This window comes from Taeniopygia guttata, chromosome 10, assembly GCF_048771995.1.
Source record: "Taeniopygia guttata chromosome 10, bTaeGut7.mat, whole genome shotgun sequence".
In the NCBI taxonomy this organism is placed as follows: domain Eukaryota; kingdom Metazoa; phylum Chordata; class Aves; order Passeriformes; family Estrildidae; genus Taeniopygia; species Taeniopygia guttata.
In genome coordinates, this window is record NC_133035.1 from 7,654,809 (window position 1) to 7,673,682 (window position 18,874).

Sequence of the window (18,874 nt, forward strand, 5' to 3'; positions counted from 1 at the left end):
AGGCACAGTGTGGCAAATTCTCCAAGGCGTTAATCAGGATTCCCTGCTTAACATAGGGAGTCTTCCTATGTGCATTGAATAGGGAAAGTCTCCAGACTATTGGCCAAGTTTAGATAGTTTCCACTGAGTGAACACAGCTATGGGTGCCAGAGGGCTATTTTGTTTCTTCTCAGAAGTTTGAATAATTTGGTGTGACACAAAGTATCTCTGCTTGATGAGCTTCTTGTTACACCCTGAGATATTGTTGGAGCAGCTATGTCATTGTAGTGGGGGGAATAGACCAGAATGTCCTTAGCTTAGAGCATTCTGTCTAGAACTGAGGCCTTTGACATATTTTATTACAGTCTTAAGACTATTTGCAGTCTGTCATTGTGAGAGGTTTACAAGACCTGTGCTGGTGCTTCAGACTTCTTGGTTTGTAACTGTGTCTTTCATGTTTACTTGAGGTCTGATCTCTGTATTGACTTCATATAATCAGGGGTAATCTTACAATGACAGAGACGTGGGTTTCTGACAAGATGGAACTGAGTATTTATGGGCGTGTTCATCAGCCACTCAACCTCCCAGTTTCAAAGTTGTTGGTGGATTTTTTTTTTGTTGTGGGGTGTTGTTGTTTTTTGTGGGGTTTTGGTTTAGTTTCTTGTGGTTTTGTTAAGTTTTGTTGTTGGTGAGTTTTGTTTGGTTTTTTGTTTGTTTTTACTGATTTTTTTCAGAAGAAATACTGCAAACCATAAGGACATGTAATGTTCTTTCAGAAGAGAGCAGATAGATGTGCTGTGGTTGGTCATTAGAAGTTACAACACTTTTTTCATTTTGCATACAAACTGAAGTTTACAGAGTTATATAAGAAACTAAAACAGCAGAAACGCAGAACCAGAGAAGAAGGAGAGGTGCTTTCCATCAGAAGCACAAAGCTTGTTCCAGATAGTGGAAATTGCAGCTGCTTTGCTTAACTTTATTACTGTGAACTCACCTTGTCTCAGATAAGAGTGGGTCAAGATGTGAAAAGTAGGTCAAATGAATTCAGGTAGCCACAGTATGATTTACTGGGGTTTCGCAGGTGGGTCTGTATCTCTTGCATTTACCCTTTCCTGCTTCACTGGGCTGGGCCTTCAGTCTGAGTTGGATATTTTCTTGACTTCAGTATAGCATATTAGCTTAGGAAAATCTATAAACTGCTTTGTATGGACTCTAAATTGCATCATAATGTGTTCTAATTACTATGGGAAGAAAATGAGGTTCTTTAAATTAAAGTACTGAAGGTCTAAATGAGAGTGGTTTTGTATCTAAACCTTCTGCTGCTTCTGAAGGCAACAGTGTAACTCCAAAACAGACCAGGCTTATGATGCTAGAAGCAACTTGGCTGTTTCACCTACAGGTAACTGTCCAACAGTTGCACAGTCACAAAATGGATCTTCAAATGGTAGGAAGATGGAATGGATTAGCTGGCAGTCCTGCCTCTGTGTCATGGAAAAAGCTAACACATCTGCAGTGTTTCAGTGGTCAGTGTTTTTAATGCTCTTAAGGCAGTGTAAGCAAGTAACTGTTCTTATGCTGTAAAATAAAAATAGATATCCTATGGAAGGATTTATGTACCTTTGCAAATTAATTTACCTGAGGTTATTACCTATTCAAATTTTAGACATTTATTGTTTAGTAGGTAGGTTTGAATTTTGTAGAGCAGTAATAAGTAATTTGAAGACAGATGATAAAAATAAATGCCCCTGACCTCATTCTCTTAGTTCAGATTTTCTATGTCAAAGATGAGAGTAGGGGGTTGAAACTCCGAAACACAGCCAGCCAGAAAATCAAGATTGAAAGAATTCTTGACTTAATTCTATGACTGCTGAATTTATGAACTAATTCTGATTAGATGAAGGAAAAAAATCATTTTAGCAATGCCAGGCAAGGTAGTAACAAATTAGATTGTGGAATCTCCATCCTTGGAGATACTCAGAAGTTGACTGGACTCTTACACTCTGAGCACAAGATTAGACTTGCTTTGACTGGGGAGTTGCAGGAAACCACCTCCAAAGGTACAACCTAAATTATTTTATGATTCTGTACTTTAACTAATTATTGAAAGTGCACTTTGGAGTTTTCCCCCTTTTTATTTTTCAGCAGTGTTTCTGATATAGTTTGAAATAGTAGTGGGAGGGGAGAAGTTCTATTTCAAAGAAACAATGTTATTGGAAAGATTTTTCCTTCCCTGCAAGAAGAGAGCTAGTCTGGCTGTTTCAGAGTATTAACTATTAGGTGCATTTTTGTCGTGAGCCCAAAAGTGCTTTCTAGTGATTGCAATAGGCCAGGATTTATTCTTGACTTCTGAGACATTTCCAAGACATCTTCTGTCATATAATGTTAAAATGGTTATTTGGAATAATTTCAGATGTGGGTTTTTTGCATTTTTTATTTAGAGCTCGTTGCTCTTTCCAGCTACCAGAAGGACCTGGCTATAACATGAACATTTCAGCAAAAAAATTGCCTCCACCCTCTTTTGGGTGAAATAGATATTGTGCTGCAGCCTATAGTAAAAAAAGATAACTGAATGATCCTGCTAAATCCAGTAAAAAAAGATGTAGATCATATTCACTGAGAACCTTATTTTGCTGAGTTTGTCTCTAAGCCATCCCATGCTGGCATAGCAATTTCTAATCTGTCACAGAATCCAGCAGTGAAGCACACAAGGTTTTTCTGCAGAACTGGTTTTCTTCAACTCTGTTTGCACTTAGCTGTGATGTGTCAAAATGTTTTTTCCAACTGTAATAGTGACGACTTGCAGTGCTGTTTTGTAGTACATCTTTTACATGACCATCCACTCATGTGAAGAACTTTCTGCTTAAGAATGATTCTTAGCAAAACGGTTATCTTCAGGGAAATTCCAGGTTATTTATGGTCTAAGCAGGACTATTTTTATGTAAAAATGTATAACACCCATTGCATGGTCATCTCTGAACTCATACACTTACTAATTCCCTTATATTTATGTTTTTGTTTTTATTACATCTTTTCATAGTCCTCACAGGGAACAGTTGCCTCTTACTGTCAAGATGTTATTTCCTGTGTTTAACTTCTAAACTACTTACTTAGTATGCAGTCCTCCAAATCTGTGAATGACTTGAGAATGCATGAGAATTTCATCTGGAAAAGTAGCTCCTGCTCTGATGTTTTTTGACAGTTTGGAGAAAACTCAAGGCTTAGTTTATTCATTAAAGGTTAAACTAATGCAAAGCTTTAATAACTCTTTTGCTCAAAAAGGTATTAATAATTTATGTTGATAAGAGAAGCATTATTTCCTTTAATTACTGGGAGTAATTATTAATTTAGAGGATTTATTCTCTAGGTTCTCCAAAGACATCTTTGCTTAACAGAAATAATGCATTTGAATAAGCCAAGATTCCAACAAATACCCAGTGAGAAATGGCCTCATAATTGAGAACCAAATGGTGAAATTCCTTTCCAAAACCAGTTATCTGAACCATATTGTGATGATGATCAGGTTGTGGCAAAAAACAGGCTTTGCATATTCATTTGAAAAGTTTGTGAAACAAAAACATCAAAAATCCATCCTATCCAGGATGGGGTGGGCTGGTAGTGCACCGAAGAAATGCTTTCTTCCTATCATGTTCCTCATGTGTTTTTCCTTAGTGGTAAGATTTTATTAAATCTGTTTATCAGTCTATGTCAAACAGAGCTCCAAGTCAGTTTGGGAAAAAGGAAGAATAGTTAAAAGATGCTTGTAAAGCCTGCTTATGGTTACTACAGCTTTATTGATGGTTATAGTTTTTATTTGAAACAGCATATTTTACTTGAATACTACCACTAAATTGAGTATTCTGTTTGTGAATTCTGAGTCTTTATGTTTTCTAAATTTTACAGGGACAAATGCTGCATCCAGCACCATTAAAAATGGAGGACCTTTTCCACGAGCTTGTCCAAAATGTAATATACATTTCAATCTTATGGATCCTCTGAAAAATCATATGAAGGTAAAATATTTTGGGGCTGGTAAGCATTAGAGCAAACTTTGTGGGCTTCTCTCTGCTATCAACCAGAGCTGAATGCTCAAAGTTGTGCAGTCATGGAGAGCAAGAGAGGAGCAGGGGAGCTCTAAATCTTGCTACTTTTTGGCTCATGTTTCCAATCTGCTGAAAGTGTCTATGAGAATAGGCAGCCAGGTGACCCACATCTGTATAAGATTGCAGCTGACACAAAGATGACAATGTAAACTTACTGTTTTTCTTGATGTATCACTTGGTACAGCAAGATAAAAATACTTGATACTTAATAGATAAAAGAGTGGGGAAGAATTTAATTTGTAGTTCATACTCAAACACTGTGGTAAACAAAACTTTTGGAAACTGAGTGTCATTTAATTTGATTGTGATACTACTTACTGCTATTTCTGGAAACATTGTTTCCTGAAAAATATTTATCATTTGGCAAGGATTTTCACAATTCTCAGGCATATGTATTTCATTTCTGGGACAGAGAAATGGCTTTGCAGTCTGTCTACAATGTGAATATCCAAAACAAAAAGGAGTATCAGCTACTGTATAAGACAAATTTGTGAGGATCTGAGTTACTGTTCTCACAGATGGTTCTGATTTACACTGTTACAATACCCTAAACAGTAATTGCTGTCTCCTTTGGCTCTGAAACATAATTAAGAAATACAGGTAGCAGTGGGAAAAAACCCGAGGGTTTTAACTCTTTCTAATCATTATTTGTACAGAATAGCTTTTGCACTGAGTACATCAGCTGAATGAAGGAACCACTGAAGAAGTGTGTTTACTTAGGATACTGAATTACAATTCCACAGCATGACATTGCTCCTTACTAGTAGGCCTACGGAAAGTAGTCCTGCATGGTAAGAACCATTATTTGGCAGGAGAAAAACTTGTCCTCTGAAACATTCTAATTTTGTTGGAAACTGCATAGCATCTTCTTTATGAAGTATGTTTTACTTTTTAAGTGATAAGTTTCACGAGATGGCTCTTGGACTAAGCATTTTTTATGTATACTTCAACATAAAGAAGCCTGAACAATGTCTATTATGTGATTCAGAATTCTGAATTTTTTACTAATGCTGGAAAGAACTTTTGAAGGTTTCAACATACATTCTTCTCTAAGAAATAAAGGACAAAACTTCCCATTAAGTTTTCAATAAACTTGCGCTTGTCAGCAAAATACTTGCATGAAAGCTGCTTTTTTCTTTCTTTTTGTAAAATGTAAGTGAAATAGATTTTTTTTTTTGCAAGAATAAGACAACACTGGAATTGTTTGCTTGATTAAATTTATCTTACGTGAACCTATGAGAATCTTCCTCTTCAGTTTTATAATATATAGTGTTTTATTACTTAAACACTAGTTGAAGATGAGCCACTGTACAAAATTGAATATGACTAAGCTCAGTGTGTCAGAGAATTAAGCTTTGCATCTCTCAGTGCCGTCAGTTTTTAAAATGTTGTTGTCATTGATGTAGTTTAGTGAGACTGATCCCTTTGTTTCTGTCTCATCTCTTCTCCCTGTTTGCATCCAGTATTGTTGTCCAGATATGGTAAATAACTTTTTCTCAGAAATGGTCAAAACAGAGTGTTTGAGCACAACAAGCAAGACCACTGAATCTGAGAAAGGAAAGCTGATTATGTTAGTGAATGACTTTTATTATGGGAAGGATGAAGGTGACCTCCAGCAGGTACAACAGGAGCAGAAGACTCATACGACATTTAAATGCATCAGTTGTCTCAAAGTTCTCAAAAATAACATAAGGTATTTGAACTAATTTCCTTAATTATTTGTTAATCACTTACACTCCATAATAGTCTCGTATATTAAAATTCTGTGTGTCCGGAGTAGAGTTCCTTTCATACTGAAATCTGATAGAATTGGGTGACCAAACAAAAATTGAATTAATTTTTACTTTGCATGTATGGCCATAACTTGAAACTTTTTACAGATTGGAGTATGAATTTTAGTGGTGTCTGACATAAACATAGAGTTTTGATAAGAGCAGTTGTAGGACATTGGGGTTAGAAAGGGCAACGCAAAGGATTTTACAGTTTGCCATCTGGATTGATGGCGATATTGGTAGATGCGAGTGTTAATTCCCTTTAGGGACGCACAATGACTAATAGTCAGTAGTTCACTTATGTAACATCTGTTATTTTGTTGGAGTAATTTTACTTCCAAATGCTGATAAAACCCCAGTAAGCTGTTTTAGTAGGTAGACAAGTTTGTGTCATCGTTCCTTTGGAAGTTAAGGTCACTGAACTTTTTTACATGCACTATTCAAGGTAAGCTGAAGTAGCAGAATGTAAAATTGAAAAATGGGCTATTGTTTCAAAGGGCACAGTCTGCAAGTTAAAATGAGCAGTTTTATGCTAACATTAGACACATATTATTGAAAAAAACAAGTTTTCTGTAATTAAAACAATGACATTTGCTATTAATCATTAAATAGGCACTATTTTCTACTCAGCATTATATTGTAAGCAATTGATGCTGTGGTGCTTATGTGTTCCACAGAAAGTCATTAAAAATGTACAAGCCGTTTTTTTAAAATTTCTGTAGCATTGACTTTAGCCATATTAATTTTGGGTGTAACATTGTGACTTTATTCCATAGTTCTATAACTTAAGAATTTTTATTCCGAGGTTTATTTTGCACAAAATAAATTTATTTAGTGGACAAAATAAATACATCTTTACCATCCTAATTCATGTATAACTTTTTTTACTTAAATTCAGAAAAGCAGAAAGTGATTCATCATGGTAATCCCCAGCTTTCTTTAAAAGATCTGTGGTTGGACATACTGTTGCAATAATTTTCTGTGAAGGTGTTATACAGTAATAGTGTCAGTTTCTTTTCTCTGCTTAGAAAACTGGATAGACTCAGTTGGCTTTTTCTGGTTTTCTTGTTTCTGTTTTTTAAGCAACTGCATGATAATACAAGCTTGAGCTCAAGAGACTATTCTCCTTGCTCATGTGTTTTTTCCAGTTCCAAGGTCTACATTCCTTTTGTGAGTGTGACTTAGTTTAATAGTTCCTCTTCAGTCTGATGAACTGAACAGGGGTGCCTGGACTTCTCAGCCAGAATAGGTTCCTACTTCAGACAGATGGACAGATTGAGGAAAAGCTGGTAACTTGAAGTAGTACCATACCAGTTTCTCCCACTCTTAATGTTGGCTGCACAGGGGCGGTTTTGATAACTGTCCTTCATAATTCAACATCAGGCCTAAATGCCTTAGACAAAGAATGTTCTAGGAACTGCTGCCATGGTTTCACATACAGTTGTCATGTCCAAATTGCAGATACGTTCTTGCTATGTAATACTTTTCAGCAGAGCTAAAGTTACACATGTTTCAGAATGGGGCTTTGAGAGTGCTGGTGGTAAATGAAGTGTGAACAGCTGACGGGTTCTTCTTGTCTTTACTTATTTCCCTATATTTCAAGGCAAGAATTTTGTCTAAGCAAACATGAGAAATGTAATCGATTTAATTTTAGAACATGTTTTAGACTTCATGTGTGTTCCCTAAAGTCAAAATTTCTAGTCAGCTTTATGTTTGTTGCGTGTTTTGTTTAGTGAACTCTTATTACTTAATTTTTTTAAAATTGAGAAGTCCTTACAGAGTAAAATTTCTAAAGAATCCTGTACATCTTGCATATGATATGTATAAGGAATGTTAAAATGTAGTTTTTTGCACCTGTTCACTGTAATTTAAAGGTTTATGAACCACATGAAACATCACTTGGAGCTTGAGAAGCAAAGCAATGAAAGCTGGGAAAGCCACACCACCTGCCAGCACTGTTACAGACAGTTCCCCACGCCATTCCAGCTGCAGTGCCACATTGAGAGTACACACACGCCTTACGAGTCATCCAGTGAGTTGGGACCTGTCACACTGAATCTTTTTCTAAGCCAAAATTTTTAGAAATTTCCTAGTATTTATTTCCTGGATTGTAATTTCAGAATTAATATACTGTATTCGAACTACAATAATCTGAGATTTAATATAGGAACAGAGACCTTTTTCTTTTGAGAGCAATATATATGCAAAAAAGTATTTTTAAAGGCCTTTGTTTTTTTTCTTGCTTTTTTTTTGTTTATTTATTTATTCTTAATTGAAAACTTTATTTTAAGACCTCATGTTTAAGGCCCTTGCCTTCCTGTCTTTCTGAAACTGTGCAGGGAGTTTCTTCTAAAGAGTAGAATGACCATTAGATTTCTCTACCTTTAGTGATATATATATTTCACATATATATGTATTATAATTTATGTACATATGACCCCTATAAAATTTTTACTTTTTTCTTATTTTTCACTTTTTCTAGCGATTTGTAAAATCTGTGAATTATCATTTGAAACAGAGCAAGTTCTTTTGCAACATATGAAGGACAATCATAAGCCAGGTGAAATGCCGTATGTTTGCCAGGTATCTCAGAGTGACTTGTATTTAGATTACACCACTCCCCTGTCTTCACTGTCAGTAAACTTGTAACAAATAAGTCTAACTTATTATTTTAGGTGTGCAGCTACAGATCCTCAGCTTTTTCAGATGTAGAAACACATTTTAGAGCAGTTCATGAAAACACAAAACATCTGCTATGCCCATTTTGCCTCAAAGTTATTAAAATTGGAGCACCGTATATGCATCATTATATGAGGCATCAGGTAAGCAGATCTTTTCAATCTTTAATGCTAGAAAAATGCTAAATACATGTAAGGAATCTCTCTCTGAAAAAACAGATGTGACTGGTTTCTATGGTTGTTACTGGGTAATAGTTAATAAGAATACATTAGAAGAATTTCAGAAATCTTTAAGGGAATTGTTTTGTTTTTGCATGATAGCAGCTTCCTGTTTAAAGTAATCTCTGAATATCCTTGGAAGAATCTTTTTGCTACTTGGTTTATTCATTATATTGTAGTGATTTGATTCTGCTTTTCTCGAGGTTACTAGCAAACCTGCCACTAGTTCAAATAAAGAAAAGGATAATGAAGTGTCTTGCAACTGGGAATCTGATTCCTCCTCCTCTTAGTAACTGTCCTGCCTTGCATTTTCAAGTATCTAATTCCTACAGGGTATCGTATCTTCGTATAGTATTAGGAGTTTGTATGTTTAGTTGATGTTTTGGGACCTGCATGAGCATTGCTTGAGACAAGCTAGGGCTAGAGTTTTGTCATGCCACCCATGCTTACTATAAATTGTCATTTGTCTTTAACAGAAAAAGGGAATATACCGTTGCACTAAATGCAGACTGCAGTTTTTAACATGCAAGGAAAAAATGGATCACAAGACTCAGCATCACCGAACATTTAGGAAACCCAAGCAATTAGAAGGCTTGCCTCCTGGAACAAAGGTGAGTGTTCATGCAGGAAAACTTGAGGGGACAAAGGGAAAAAAGGTCTTGGTAGAGAAAAGAGTAGAATAGAAAGAAGTGCTTTTCTCCTTTCTTTTCCCAAACAAAGTGTTGGGATTGTATTTTTTGTGTTTGTTAGGTTTTAGTTTTTTCCCTCATCTTTAAAACGCTAAAAAATGCTCGTGTTTGAAGAATTACCAGGCACAGTTTGTGGTTTCTTCCTGGTGATGCATGGTTTTGCTTTCTGTCCCCTTGTTCCATACACCTACATATGCCAGTAGTCCAGCCAGAGCTGCTGCCTTCTTGAGCGGATGGTTAATTTGTCCCTTCCCATTTATACTTTCTTGTGCTGGGAGCTCCTTCTGCATCATTTCTTGTGAAAGATTTTCAGCTTATGGAAAGTGATGGCAAAAAAACATAAAAAAGTGCAAGACCTATTTCTGCATAGAATATATATGCTTAAAACTGGGTTCACCAGGTCTTTAGGTTCATAATTTGAAGGTATGTGAGGAAAACTTGGGTCCTCTCAGAACACTTACACTGTCTTTAAGTCAGTCTTCCATTTCTCAAGAAGGAACTACTTAGACTAGGATTTTCTTGTAGATTTTGGGACTTTCTCCTATGGTTTTTTGGTAGAGTGTCAAGATTTCAGGGTCTTCATGACTGAATAAAAGTTTAGATTATGTTAAACTTCATGTTAGTAGACCTTGACAGGATACAAATGATAATACTGAAGAAGGAATAATATTGTGAGTCAAAATCACATTTGAGAGCATGACAAAGGAGTTCAAGAATAGCAGATGAGAGGCCGGGAACCAGAATTACTCCTTCGAGTTCTAGGATGAGGAGCAAACATATCTGAAGGGAGTAGACTGGCTCATTATGAGGCATGACATTTTTGTTAAATCCAGGCACTGATGGGACGGTTTGATATTCTTCTTAGTAGGGCTATTTGGTCTGACACTTTTGCTACTTTTTTTCATTCAAGAAAGCAGATCTAGCCAGTTGCAGCCCTGGAAAGAAAACAACATGTTTTGTCATGACTAACTAGTTCTACCAAAACAAACTTTTTAAGCATCCAGTTGGCCATTAGAGATTAACTCCAACAGTATTTTCAGTGTTATGTAGTTTTCAGAGTAATTTTAAATTTTAAAACGAGAGTTTCTTATGCTATGATTTGTGCTGTAAAGTGGCTTAAACTTTGAGACAAATAGAATTAGGAACATGGAGAGCTTATATCTGAACAGAATTTTTTTTAAAATTTCATATTGTAGGTGACTATTCGAGCATCTTTGGGATCTCATCAGTCAGGATCATCAGCTACATCTTCTGTTAGTACGAGCAGTTCCACATTTCAGTTATCACCTAAGGCTAAAAATACAGCCACTAAAAATCATAACAAATCAAATACAAGCAGATCAAGAGGAAAATCAAAACAATCTACATCGAGGAAACAAAATGCATGGACGAACAGCAGAAAAAAAAAAGAACCTACAAATATAGCGTTTCATAAGCTAAGGTAAAATACTACCATTAAAATTGTTAAGTAGGCTTTGACCATAAATAACTGATCATCTAATGGTCTTTCAGTAACTTTAATGCTGTAATACAGAAGACCTGGCACCTCAGGTTTGCCAAGAAACCAGATGCATAAACTTTCCACATACTGGTACTGTGGTTGTAATTCTAAATCTTCATTCACTGCTTTTGGTGATGGCAGACTACTTTATGATGGAAGAACATGTGTTCTGGAAACTTCTCTGTGCCACATTTATAAATTTTCTCTGCATGGAACCTTTCTTTTTCTTCCCCTCTTTTTTCCTGATTTCCTTTTTATTTATTTATTTGAACCTGTTAGTTAAAAGATAAAATCCTGTCTATCCTAGGAGATACAGCATTTTAGGGAGCTAATAAAAAAATCAAGGAAGTAAAAGCAAGCTATTGGGAGAATGCTGTCCTTACCTTGACAATTTATTGGGGTTTGCTGTCCTTATGTTACAATTTTCATGGATGTTTTATGGACTACTTATTACACTGGAGTGTAATTTCATTGGTTATGAGGAGTTAGCATGAGTTAGAGATGGAAGATGTCACCCCTCCTGCTTCTAATATTCTCAGTGTGTAGCTCTGGGAGAGATCCAAACACAGTCAGTGAAACTGAGGAAGAGCAGGATTATGTTCTTGCTTTGTAGCTTTTTTAGAGCTTGTGGGTAATACTGGGGTGATAGAAAAGCCAAAGGCTTTTTCTGTGCATTGTGATGGAAATAATTATTGGAAATACTTCTTAAGTACATAGAGACAACATCAGCAGCTGAAGTTGGAGGTTCTCATCCACTGCGTAATCTCTTGTTTCCAGGAGTGGCCAATTACAGATACTTATATTAACTTTCACTTTTTTATTAGGATCAGAATTAAATCATAGTTCAAGTAAAAGCAAAGTTTTCTTCATTTGTGCTAGTGTACCTTTTAAGTATTTAGCTGGTGCATATTTAAGTTCCTCATTTTTCCCTGGTATAGGCAAGCTTGCTACTTATTTAAAGCAAAAAGTGTGAAATAGTTATCTTCTGAAAGTGTTGCTATTAACTGATAACGTTTTCATGTTACTGTTAGGTATCATGGGGGAACTCACAAATGCATTGAGTGTTTCTCAGGAATAAAAGATTTTGCGAGTCACTTTCCTGCTTACGTCCACTGCAGTTTATGCAGATACAACACCAGCTGTAGCAAAGCCTATGTCAATCACATGATGAGGTGAGAGCTCTTCAAAGTTTTTACTGGCTTAGTAAATACTTCATAAGTTCATGTAAGGTGTGAAGTGTTTGTTAGGTGAATTTTGATCTGGGTCCTCAGACTGGCAGGGAAATGCATAAGGTTGGATTTTTTACTTTTTAATAGAGTAATAAACTCCACATTCTTGTTTTGCTTTCAAATCCAGTGGTTCAGGCACTATTATACCTTTGCTTCAGAGTTTCTATAATATCTTCCATAATCACTTCAGCCTGACTGGGCAAATAATGACTAATCATTGCATGTTTTCTGGCTTTCGGATTGAATGGCTCTGATTTTGCAAGTGCTGAATGCATACAGGCCATAGGTATCACTAGTGAGGTTTGTACTCAGATGTGAAGGATATCTCAAATAGCAAACTCAAGTGGATACTTTTCCTTACACTACTTCTGGTCATCCATAGAAATAACATCTCATTTTGTCAGCAGTTGTGGGGCAGCGTAGAGTATTAGTGATGACAGCTGTAAAAAAGCCTGTAAAGAAAACAAATGCATTGTTTTCAGAGCCATAGAATTATACTGTACAATAATTAGATACAATTCACATAGCAGTGACAGTAAAACAAAATTTTAAAACCCTACTTGTTACTCCTGTGCCCTGAAGAAGCCAAGTGTATTGTGGAAAATAGTGAATGTGATTTTCTTTCTGAATTCATGTACATAGGAAATTCCTTGGCATTTGTGAATGCTAGGGTTCTTGAATCTGTGATCTTAAATTTTTAGATACACTTTATATTGACCTATTCACTCTAATTCCAGTGCTTATAGAAGTCCTATGCTGAAATAGTTTACATGATTTTATGTGTGTAATCTATTGTTGGCATGCTTAAAAAAATACTAAGGTGCTTAATTCCAACTGTAGAATAAAAAAAAAATTACTCTGGAAGGGGAAAGAGGGATCTTAGGTAAATTGTTCCTATAGTTGCCAGTGGTCTGGATGGCAGATCAAATTCATCATCCATGCAGTAAAATCGCCAATCTTCTGTCCTTTGTCCTCTTGATGCATCTAACCCTAGTGCATCTCCTAATGCGATGTTTTACAGCACCTACCATCACCTCTTTGGTGAGTGTGAAGAGAAGGTGGTGAGGAGGAGGAAGACTGTTAGAGGGAGGGTGTTTGTGGAGGAGCAGCCCCTGTACTTGGCTGCCTGCACATTACTCCATGGCAGAGAACAGTGTTGGCACATACTTAACCTGCATAAGAGACAACTTACAGGTTATCTGAAAATTTCATTTCTCATTGAAAGCCATCTCTTCAGGAAGCACAAGTTCAGCCAAGTTTTAGCTCTTTTGTGGTGCACTCTATAGCTACAGCCATGGTTCTTCAAAATTGCTGATGGAAGCAGTAAAAGTATGTTCTTCCAGGACTATGCCGGTAAAGTTTAGCTTTTCACCTCCCAAACTCATTTACAGGGGAGCCAATGTTTTAAGAGCTGAGATTTACAAGTTTGTAAGCTTTAAGCAATTTAATGTTTAAGAATCATGCAGGTCAGTAACTTAGGCTTCTTTTTTCATGTTTTGTCATGAGCAAATTGCAGTATCATGACTAGTGAAGGGGTTATGTGGAGTAATGCATTGAAGAAAACCAGCCTAAGTGGTAATGTTTTCATATATTCAGTTTTCACAGTGCTCGTCCAAGTAAAAGGTTTTGGATCTTTAAGAAGCATTCAGAAAAGCTACGGTAATTCAGCTTTTTTCACTTACAGATCATTATGGTTTTACTTTGTGATGTTGAACTGATAACTTAGGTTGAGGTTATGACCTCCTGAGTTTCCACAATTTAGAGCAGAGAAATAAAACCATTAGGTTTTCCAATAGCAATGTTCTGGTCAGTGCCAAATACTTATTTGTCCACATTTATGAACTTAATTCTGAGCAGTTTTAATTTTTTAATTATTATTAATTTTTGATTATTCATAAGATGAAAAATGGAGAGGGGGTTAGGGAAAGAAATAAACAACCATCCAAACAGAAACTCATGCTCTACAGATAAATTTCTGTCTAAAGTCATGTTCTTTGTACTATATCCAGCATGGAGATGCCCTGCTCATTGATGGGAATTTCCTGATACTAATTGCAGTAGAAAAAGTAAGATTACGTTTTTGTGAATCATCTCATCTGAAGTTGATTTTTTTTAAATAGTCTGTCCAGTTGCTGTAAGTTGAGTGTTTCCATGACCATACTGTAATTATACTTCCTTTTTGATTTTTATTTCCTAGAGGTGTGACTGTAGTGTGTCTCAACTGTGATTTCCTGGCTGATGTTTCTGGCTTGGATAACATGGCCACACATCTGAGTGAGAACCAGACTCATACTTGTCAAGTTATTGTTGAGAAATGTGAGTACATGAAGTGTCTTTTTTTATACAATATGTAAATACTTACATGTGGATGTCTCTTGTATTATCACATTCCTATTTTGAGTTGCATGATTTCTGTACTTGCATTTGAGTACTTCTCTATTTCCACATTTAAAAATATTCTTAATTAAATCCTTTGTTTTTATTTCCAGTTTCCACAGATAATGCAACTGCTGCACAAGTATCTCAGTAAGTTTTATTTTACTGCTTAATGGGTTTTTTTTCTATTAATTTAGTGATAAATGGCCAAAATTTGCACTTTGAACTTGGGTTTCTTTTGAATTCCATAGAATTTGAAATGTATGGATGAACAAGCCTTTACTGTACTAGTGCTTTTTCATCTTACCAGTCTACAACTACAAGAATGAAGAGATAAAGCAATTGCCCATTGCAGCTAAAACAAAGTCAGGCTTTTGTTCAGTTTGAAGAAAGATTAATAATCGTTGCAATGTTGGAACTTCTCAGTTCTGACCTGTCTATACACAATGAGATTGTTACTTCTACTTAATACTAGCTTTATAAAATTAGTGGTTTATATTCTTTATGTAACATGAATATGAATACAATAAGGAATGTCCTTTACTGAAGTAGGATAAATTCAGTTTTAATATTTAAAAATAATTAGGAATTATTTTAAAAATTATGTTCTTCATATGATAAAGGCATACTGTTTTGTATTAGCTTTTTTTATTCTGGCTTTTAAAGATTAATTAGTATGTATTAATCAAGTTTTTTAAAGGATTTGAGGAAGAATGTGCGGTGTTGTGGAGATTGTGTTTCAGATTGTGTTAGTTTGGGGTTTTTTTAAACCTTAGGAGAATCAGACATGCTAAGCTCTCCCTGATTATCCTGGAACAGTTTCTTAGGCTTTACAGTGTAGTTCATCAGCCTGTTTATGCCTTACTTCAAGATTTAGAGGTGTGTCAGTTCATTCAAACATTTGTGTTTTCTTCACACCATTTCAGAACACAGAATCAAAAATGTCAGTTAGACTGCAAAGAAATATTTTAAGAGATAGAAGAAAATTGTTTAACCCTGATAACCCATCTAGCCTTTAGCAGGATTCTAAAAGGCATGGTGAGAACTCTTCTAACAGAGTGATAAGTTCTTAGGCCTCTAAGCATAAATCAGCTTTCACTGAGTTTTGGAGATATCCCACATAGATTATTTAATATTTATTAAGTATTTTCTTTCTTAGTTTCCAGAAAGTGGCTAGTAAGAGGGAGTCCTCTAGTAGTTAAGCTTTCAGTGAAACTTGAACAATGACAAAATGAAGTGTTGAGCTATGATACTTGTGGAAACATTAGCTTTTGTATTTGGGGCTGCCTTAGGTGTTGGGAATTAATGCCTGCTGAAGTGTATGGAAGGGAAGGTTATAGATATATTGAGTGGTGGCTGAAGATGTACAGCTTATACACTAATACAGCTGTGACAGTCTATTGTCAGTACTGCAAAAGGATCTTGCTGTCTGGAGTACATTACAGAGACATGGAAATATGTAAGAGTGTTGGATATATGGGTATATATGTACTACTCAGAAGCAGATGGATGAGCACAGAAAAGATTTGAAGTAAAGTCAAGAGTATATGCAGGTTTGTTTCTGCAAGATGTTAGAGTAGGACTGATGCAGATAGCCATTATTTTTGAGAGTTCTGATGCTAACATAAAATTAGTTACTGGTACCACAAGTGACAGAAAATCCTTGATGGTGTTTTTTGAAACTGTCAGGCTCATAGACTTCATTAATTTCAGTGAATCTTGTCCTGTTCTATATGCTAGTTCTCTGATACTTTGGACAAGAATATATAATTGCTAAACTGAAGAGTATGAGTATTCTGTAGCAGATACTTTAATTGATAATTTGCTGTACAGAGTACAAAAAAAATGTTCATCTTTTTGTGGGCTGGTTCTTAGTGGTGCTCTTTGGTTTCTTTGGAAGAAGAGGAACTTGCAGACAATATTCATAACTACTGCTGTATGGTTTCTCAATCATCTCTGAATGTTTCTTCCAATTCTTTGACCTGTAATTCAATGACTTGTTTATGGGACTCTTCAGAATCGGTTCATTATTGGAAGCAATGACTCAATTACGATCTTGAACACTTTTGGATCTTCTCTTGCGTCTCTCAGATGGTATCTTTTGGTGTCTTTTATTATATATTGGATTGTCTGTATGCATTTTAAAACTCATCTTTATTGCTAATGATCAGACATGTTCCATGAACTCTGTGTACTGTTACAGAGCCTGTCTTTGGACCAGAATCCTGCCATTAGTAATACAGATAACCTAGCTGGGGATGTTCCAGCGGAATTTGTTTTTTAAATTTTTGCTCTACATAAGTCTTCTTGTTTATTTGGTGATCCACCTTGTGCTGAGGAAGTAAGATTTAATAACTATGCAAGTATTCTTCTAATTGCTCAACTCTCTGCATTGCACAACCATTAACATATTTTTAAATGAACTGACAGCAGACATTTTTGTTGCAGGGCAGTTGAAAGTGAGCAGGTATCCTATACTGCCTTGGCTCACTGATACATCATTGTGGACCAGAAAATTGAACCCAGTCCAGCTTGGGATTATTTTGGTATGTAAGCAAACAAGGATCTGACCAGACCTTTTTCTTTTTCTTCATTCACTGAAGCTGTGGTATTCTCTTCTTGCATCTTTTAGACAGCAGGTCTGGTCTTTTCTCTCAATATTGTAGTCAAAGGCCCTTTTTGATAATGTTCTCTGCTTTACAGCATCGATTGGCAGCTTTTTGGGGGCTGTACTCTGTTGAAGAGAGGCTTACCAGGAGTGTCACTTACATGATGCAGTGTTCCTTTGCTGCTCATGTGCAGCATTTCTTCCTTGCTCCAGTCTATCAGTATTATCCCAAGCTAGAGTAGTGAGTAAATGGTGATATATATGGGCTGATGTCAAAGCCCAGTTTGTTCTGAACTTGATCCCACCTTTTGAAACTAAAAGGCTTTGTCGTTTTTTGGGTGTTGACTAAAGCATACAAGTCCTGATCTACTTAACATTCAAGTAAGTTACATTTTTTTGTGCCAGTGACTTTATGATATATAGTGGCAAAATATGCTTTGAATGTCTTCTGTTGCATGTAACTACATAAACTGAGTCTTGGCCGAAGGAACTTAATAGCTGCTTTGCTCTGTGGTAGGTAAGCTTCTTTTTACTCCAAAATACTGTGAGAAGTGGAAAGCATGTAATGGAAGTACATACATTTATTGAGCCTTGATTCTGAGGGTGGAGCAGCTACAGTTCCAGTTGATTTCACACCTTGTTCTTTTGGTATCATCTCTCATCTTCAAGGGTGCTCTATTCAAGCTGCTGGGACCTTTGCTGCTTTTGATTTTACTGCTTCTGATTTTGTCTTCAGTTCTAGATTATCTATGGCAAGTTTATCCATCAGGATATTTGATGAGCTTTGCTTTTGCCATGATGAACTTGTAATGTTCCTCCAAACTCAGCTTCCTGTTTACAGTGGATATGTTTTGGTTGAATCTCTCATTTCCTAGCCTGAAAACAGCATAATAGATAAAGCTTACCTCACTTTGGAATCGGTCACTGATATAACTTCCTAGTTGTGAGAGTTCAGTTTTGGTGAATGCAAGCTGTTCTTGATTTGCAGCACTTACTTTTCCTGAATAATTGAATTCTTTGAGATTAATTCATTTTGACCAGTTTTTTTGTCCTCTTGACTTTGAGTACTCAGTCACAAGTCTGGTGATAGTGAGCTTCTGCAGCTGTTTATTGTTGCTAATAATGAAAAGGATCCTGTCATCCATTGTCTCTTCCACATATTTTGTGGCTAAGCATCTTCACACTTACACAGTACTCTAAAGTCTTGCTATTTTTGCTACCTTTTTTCCTTCTGACAGAAGCTGTGTTCCATCTTGAATGCTGCTGTTTAGCTTCAAGCATCACTTACCTATTACAGGTTTTTCTTGCAGGACTTAATTCTGTTTTGACATAGCAGCATTCAAAAAAAGCATAGTGGGTTTGTGTTTTCATTGTGAGCATGCTGTTCATTTCAGAGGAAGTTGATTTCATATTTCACTTTCATTCAGGTTTCTGACAACAAGAAGAATGAAATGTGATTGCAGGTTTTTGCAGGCTTTCAGAAACATTCGCTAAGTATTTCCCAGAGGTGACACTAGATAGACACTTGGATTTGAAGTTATGTGAATTCTACGTCTTTTAAATGCTTATTTGGAATATTGTCCTTCAGTTCTTTTGCAGCTTTGCTACAGGAATTTAAGTTTCAAGCTTGCATTTTAAACACTTATTAGGGTACTTAGAGATCTGAGAGATTTGTGGAAATGGTTCATGTAGAATCAATTGGCCTTGTGACATCCTGTTTCCA

At 35.9% G+C, this 18,874-nt stretch overlaps 1 protein-coding gene across 6 annotated transcripts in view; it reads left to right on the plus strand.

Moving 5' to 3' along the window:
- Nucleotides 1-18,874, plus strand: part of ZNF280D (zinc finger protein 280D) — a 40,895-nt gene that overhangs the window by 15,624 nt on the left and 6,397 nt on the right. For 5 of the 6 annotated variants that reach the window (XM_030281162.4, XM_072934188.1, XM_072934190.1 and 2 more), the window contains 11 exons: nucleotides 3,880-3,989; nucleotides 5,543-5,772; nucleotides 7,726-7,883; nucleotides 8,334-8,434; nucleotides 8,527-8,673; nucleotides 9,225-9,359; nucleotides 10,634-10,878; nucleotides 11,970-12,110; nucleotides 13,764-13,826; nucleotides 14,365-14,483; nucleotides 14,657-14,693. In XM_030281162.4, coding sequence (XP_030137022.3) covers nucleotides 3,880-3,989; nucleotides 5,543-5,772; nucleotides 7,726-7,883; nucleotides 8,334-8,434; nucleotides 8,527-8,673; nucleotides 9,225-9,359; nucleotides 10,634-10,878; nucleotides 11,970-12,110; nucleotides 13,764-13,826; nucleotides 14,365-14,483; nucleotides 14,657-14,693 — 1,486 coding nt within the window. Of the gene's footprint in view, nucleotides 1-3,879; nucleotides 3,990-5,542; nucleotides 5,773-7,725; nucleotides 7,884-8,333; nucleotides 8,435-8,526; nucleotides 8,674-9,224; nucleotides 9,360-10,633; nucleotides 10,879-11,969; nucleotides 12,111-13,763; nucleotides 13,827-14,364; nucleotides 14,484-14,656; nucleotides 14,694-16,991; nucleotides 17,090-18,874 lie in introns of all 6 variants that reach the window. The other variant, XR_012057670.1, reaches the window with a different exon arrangement.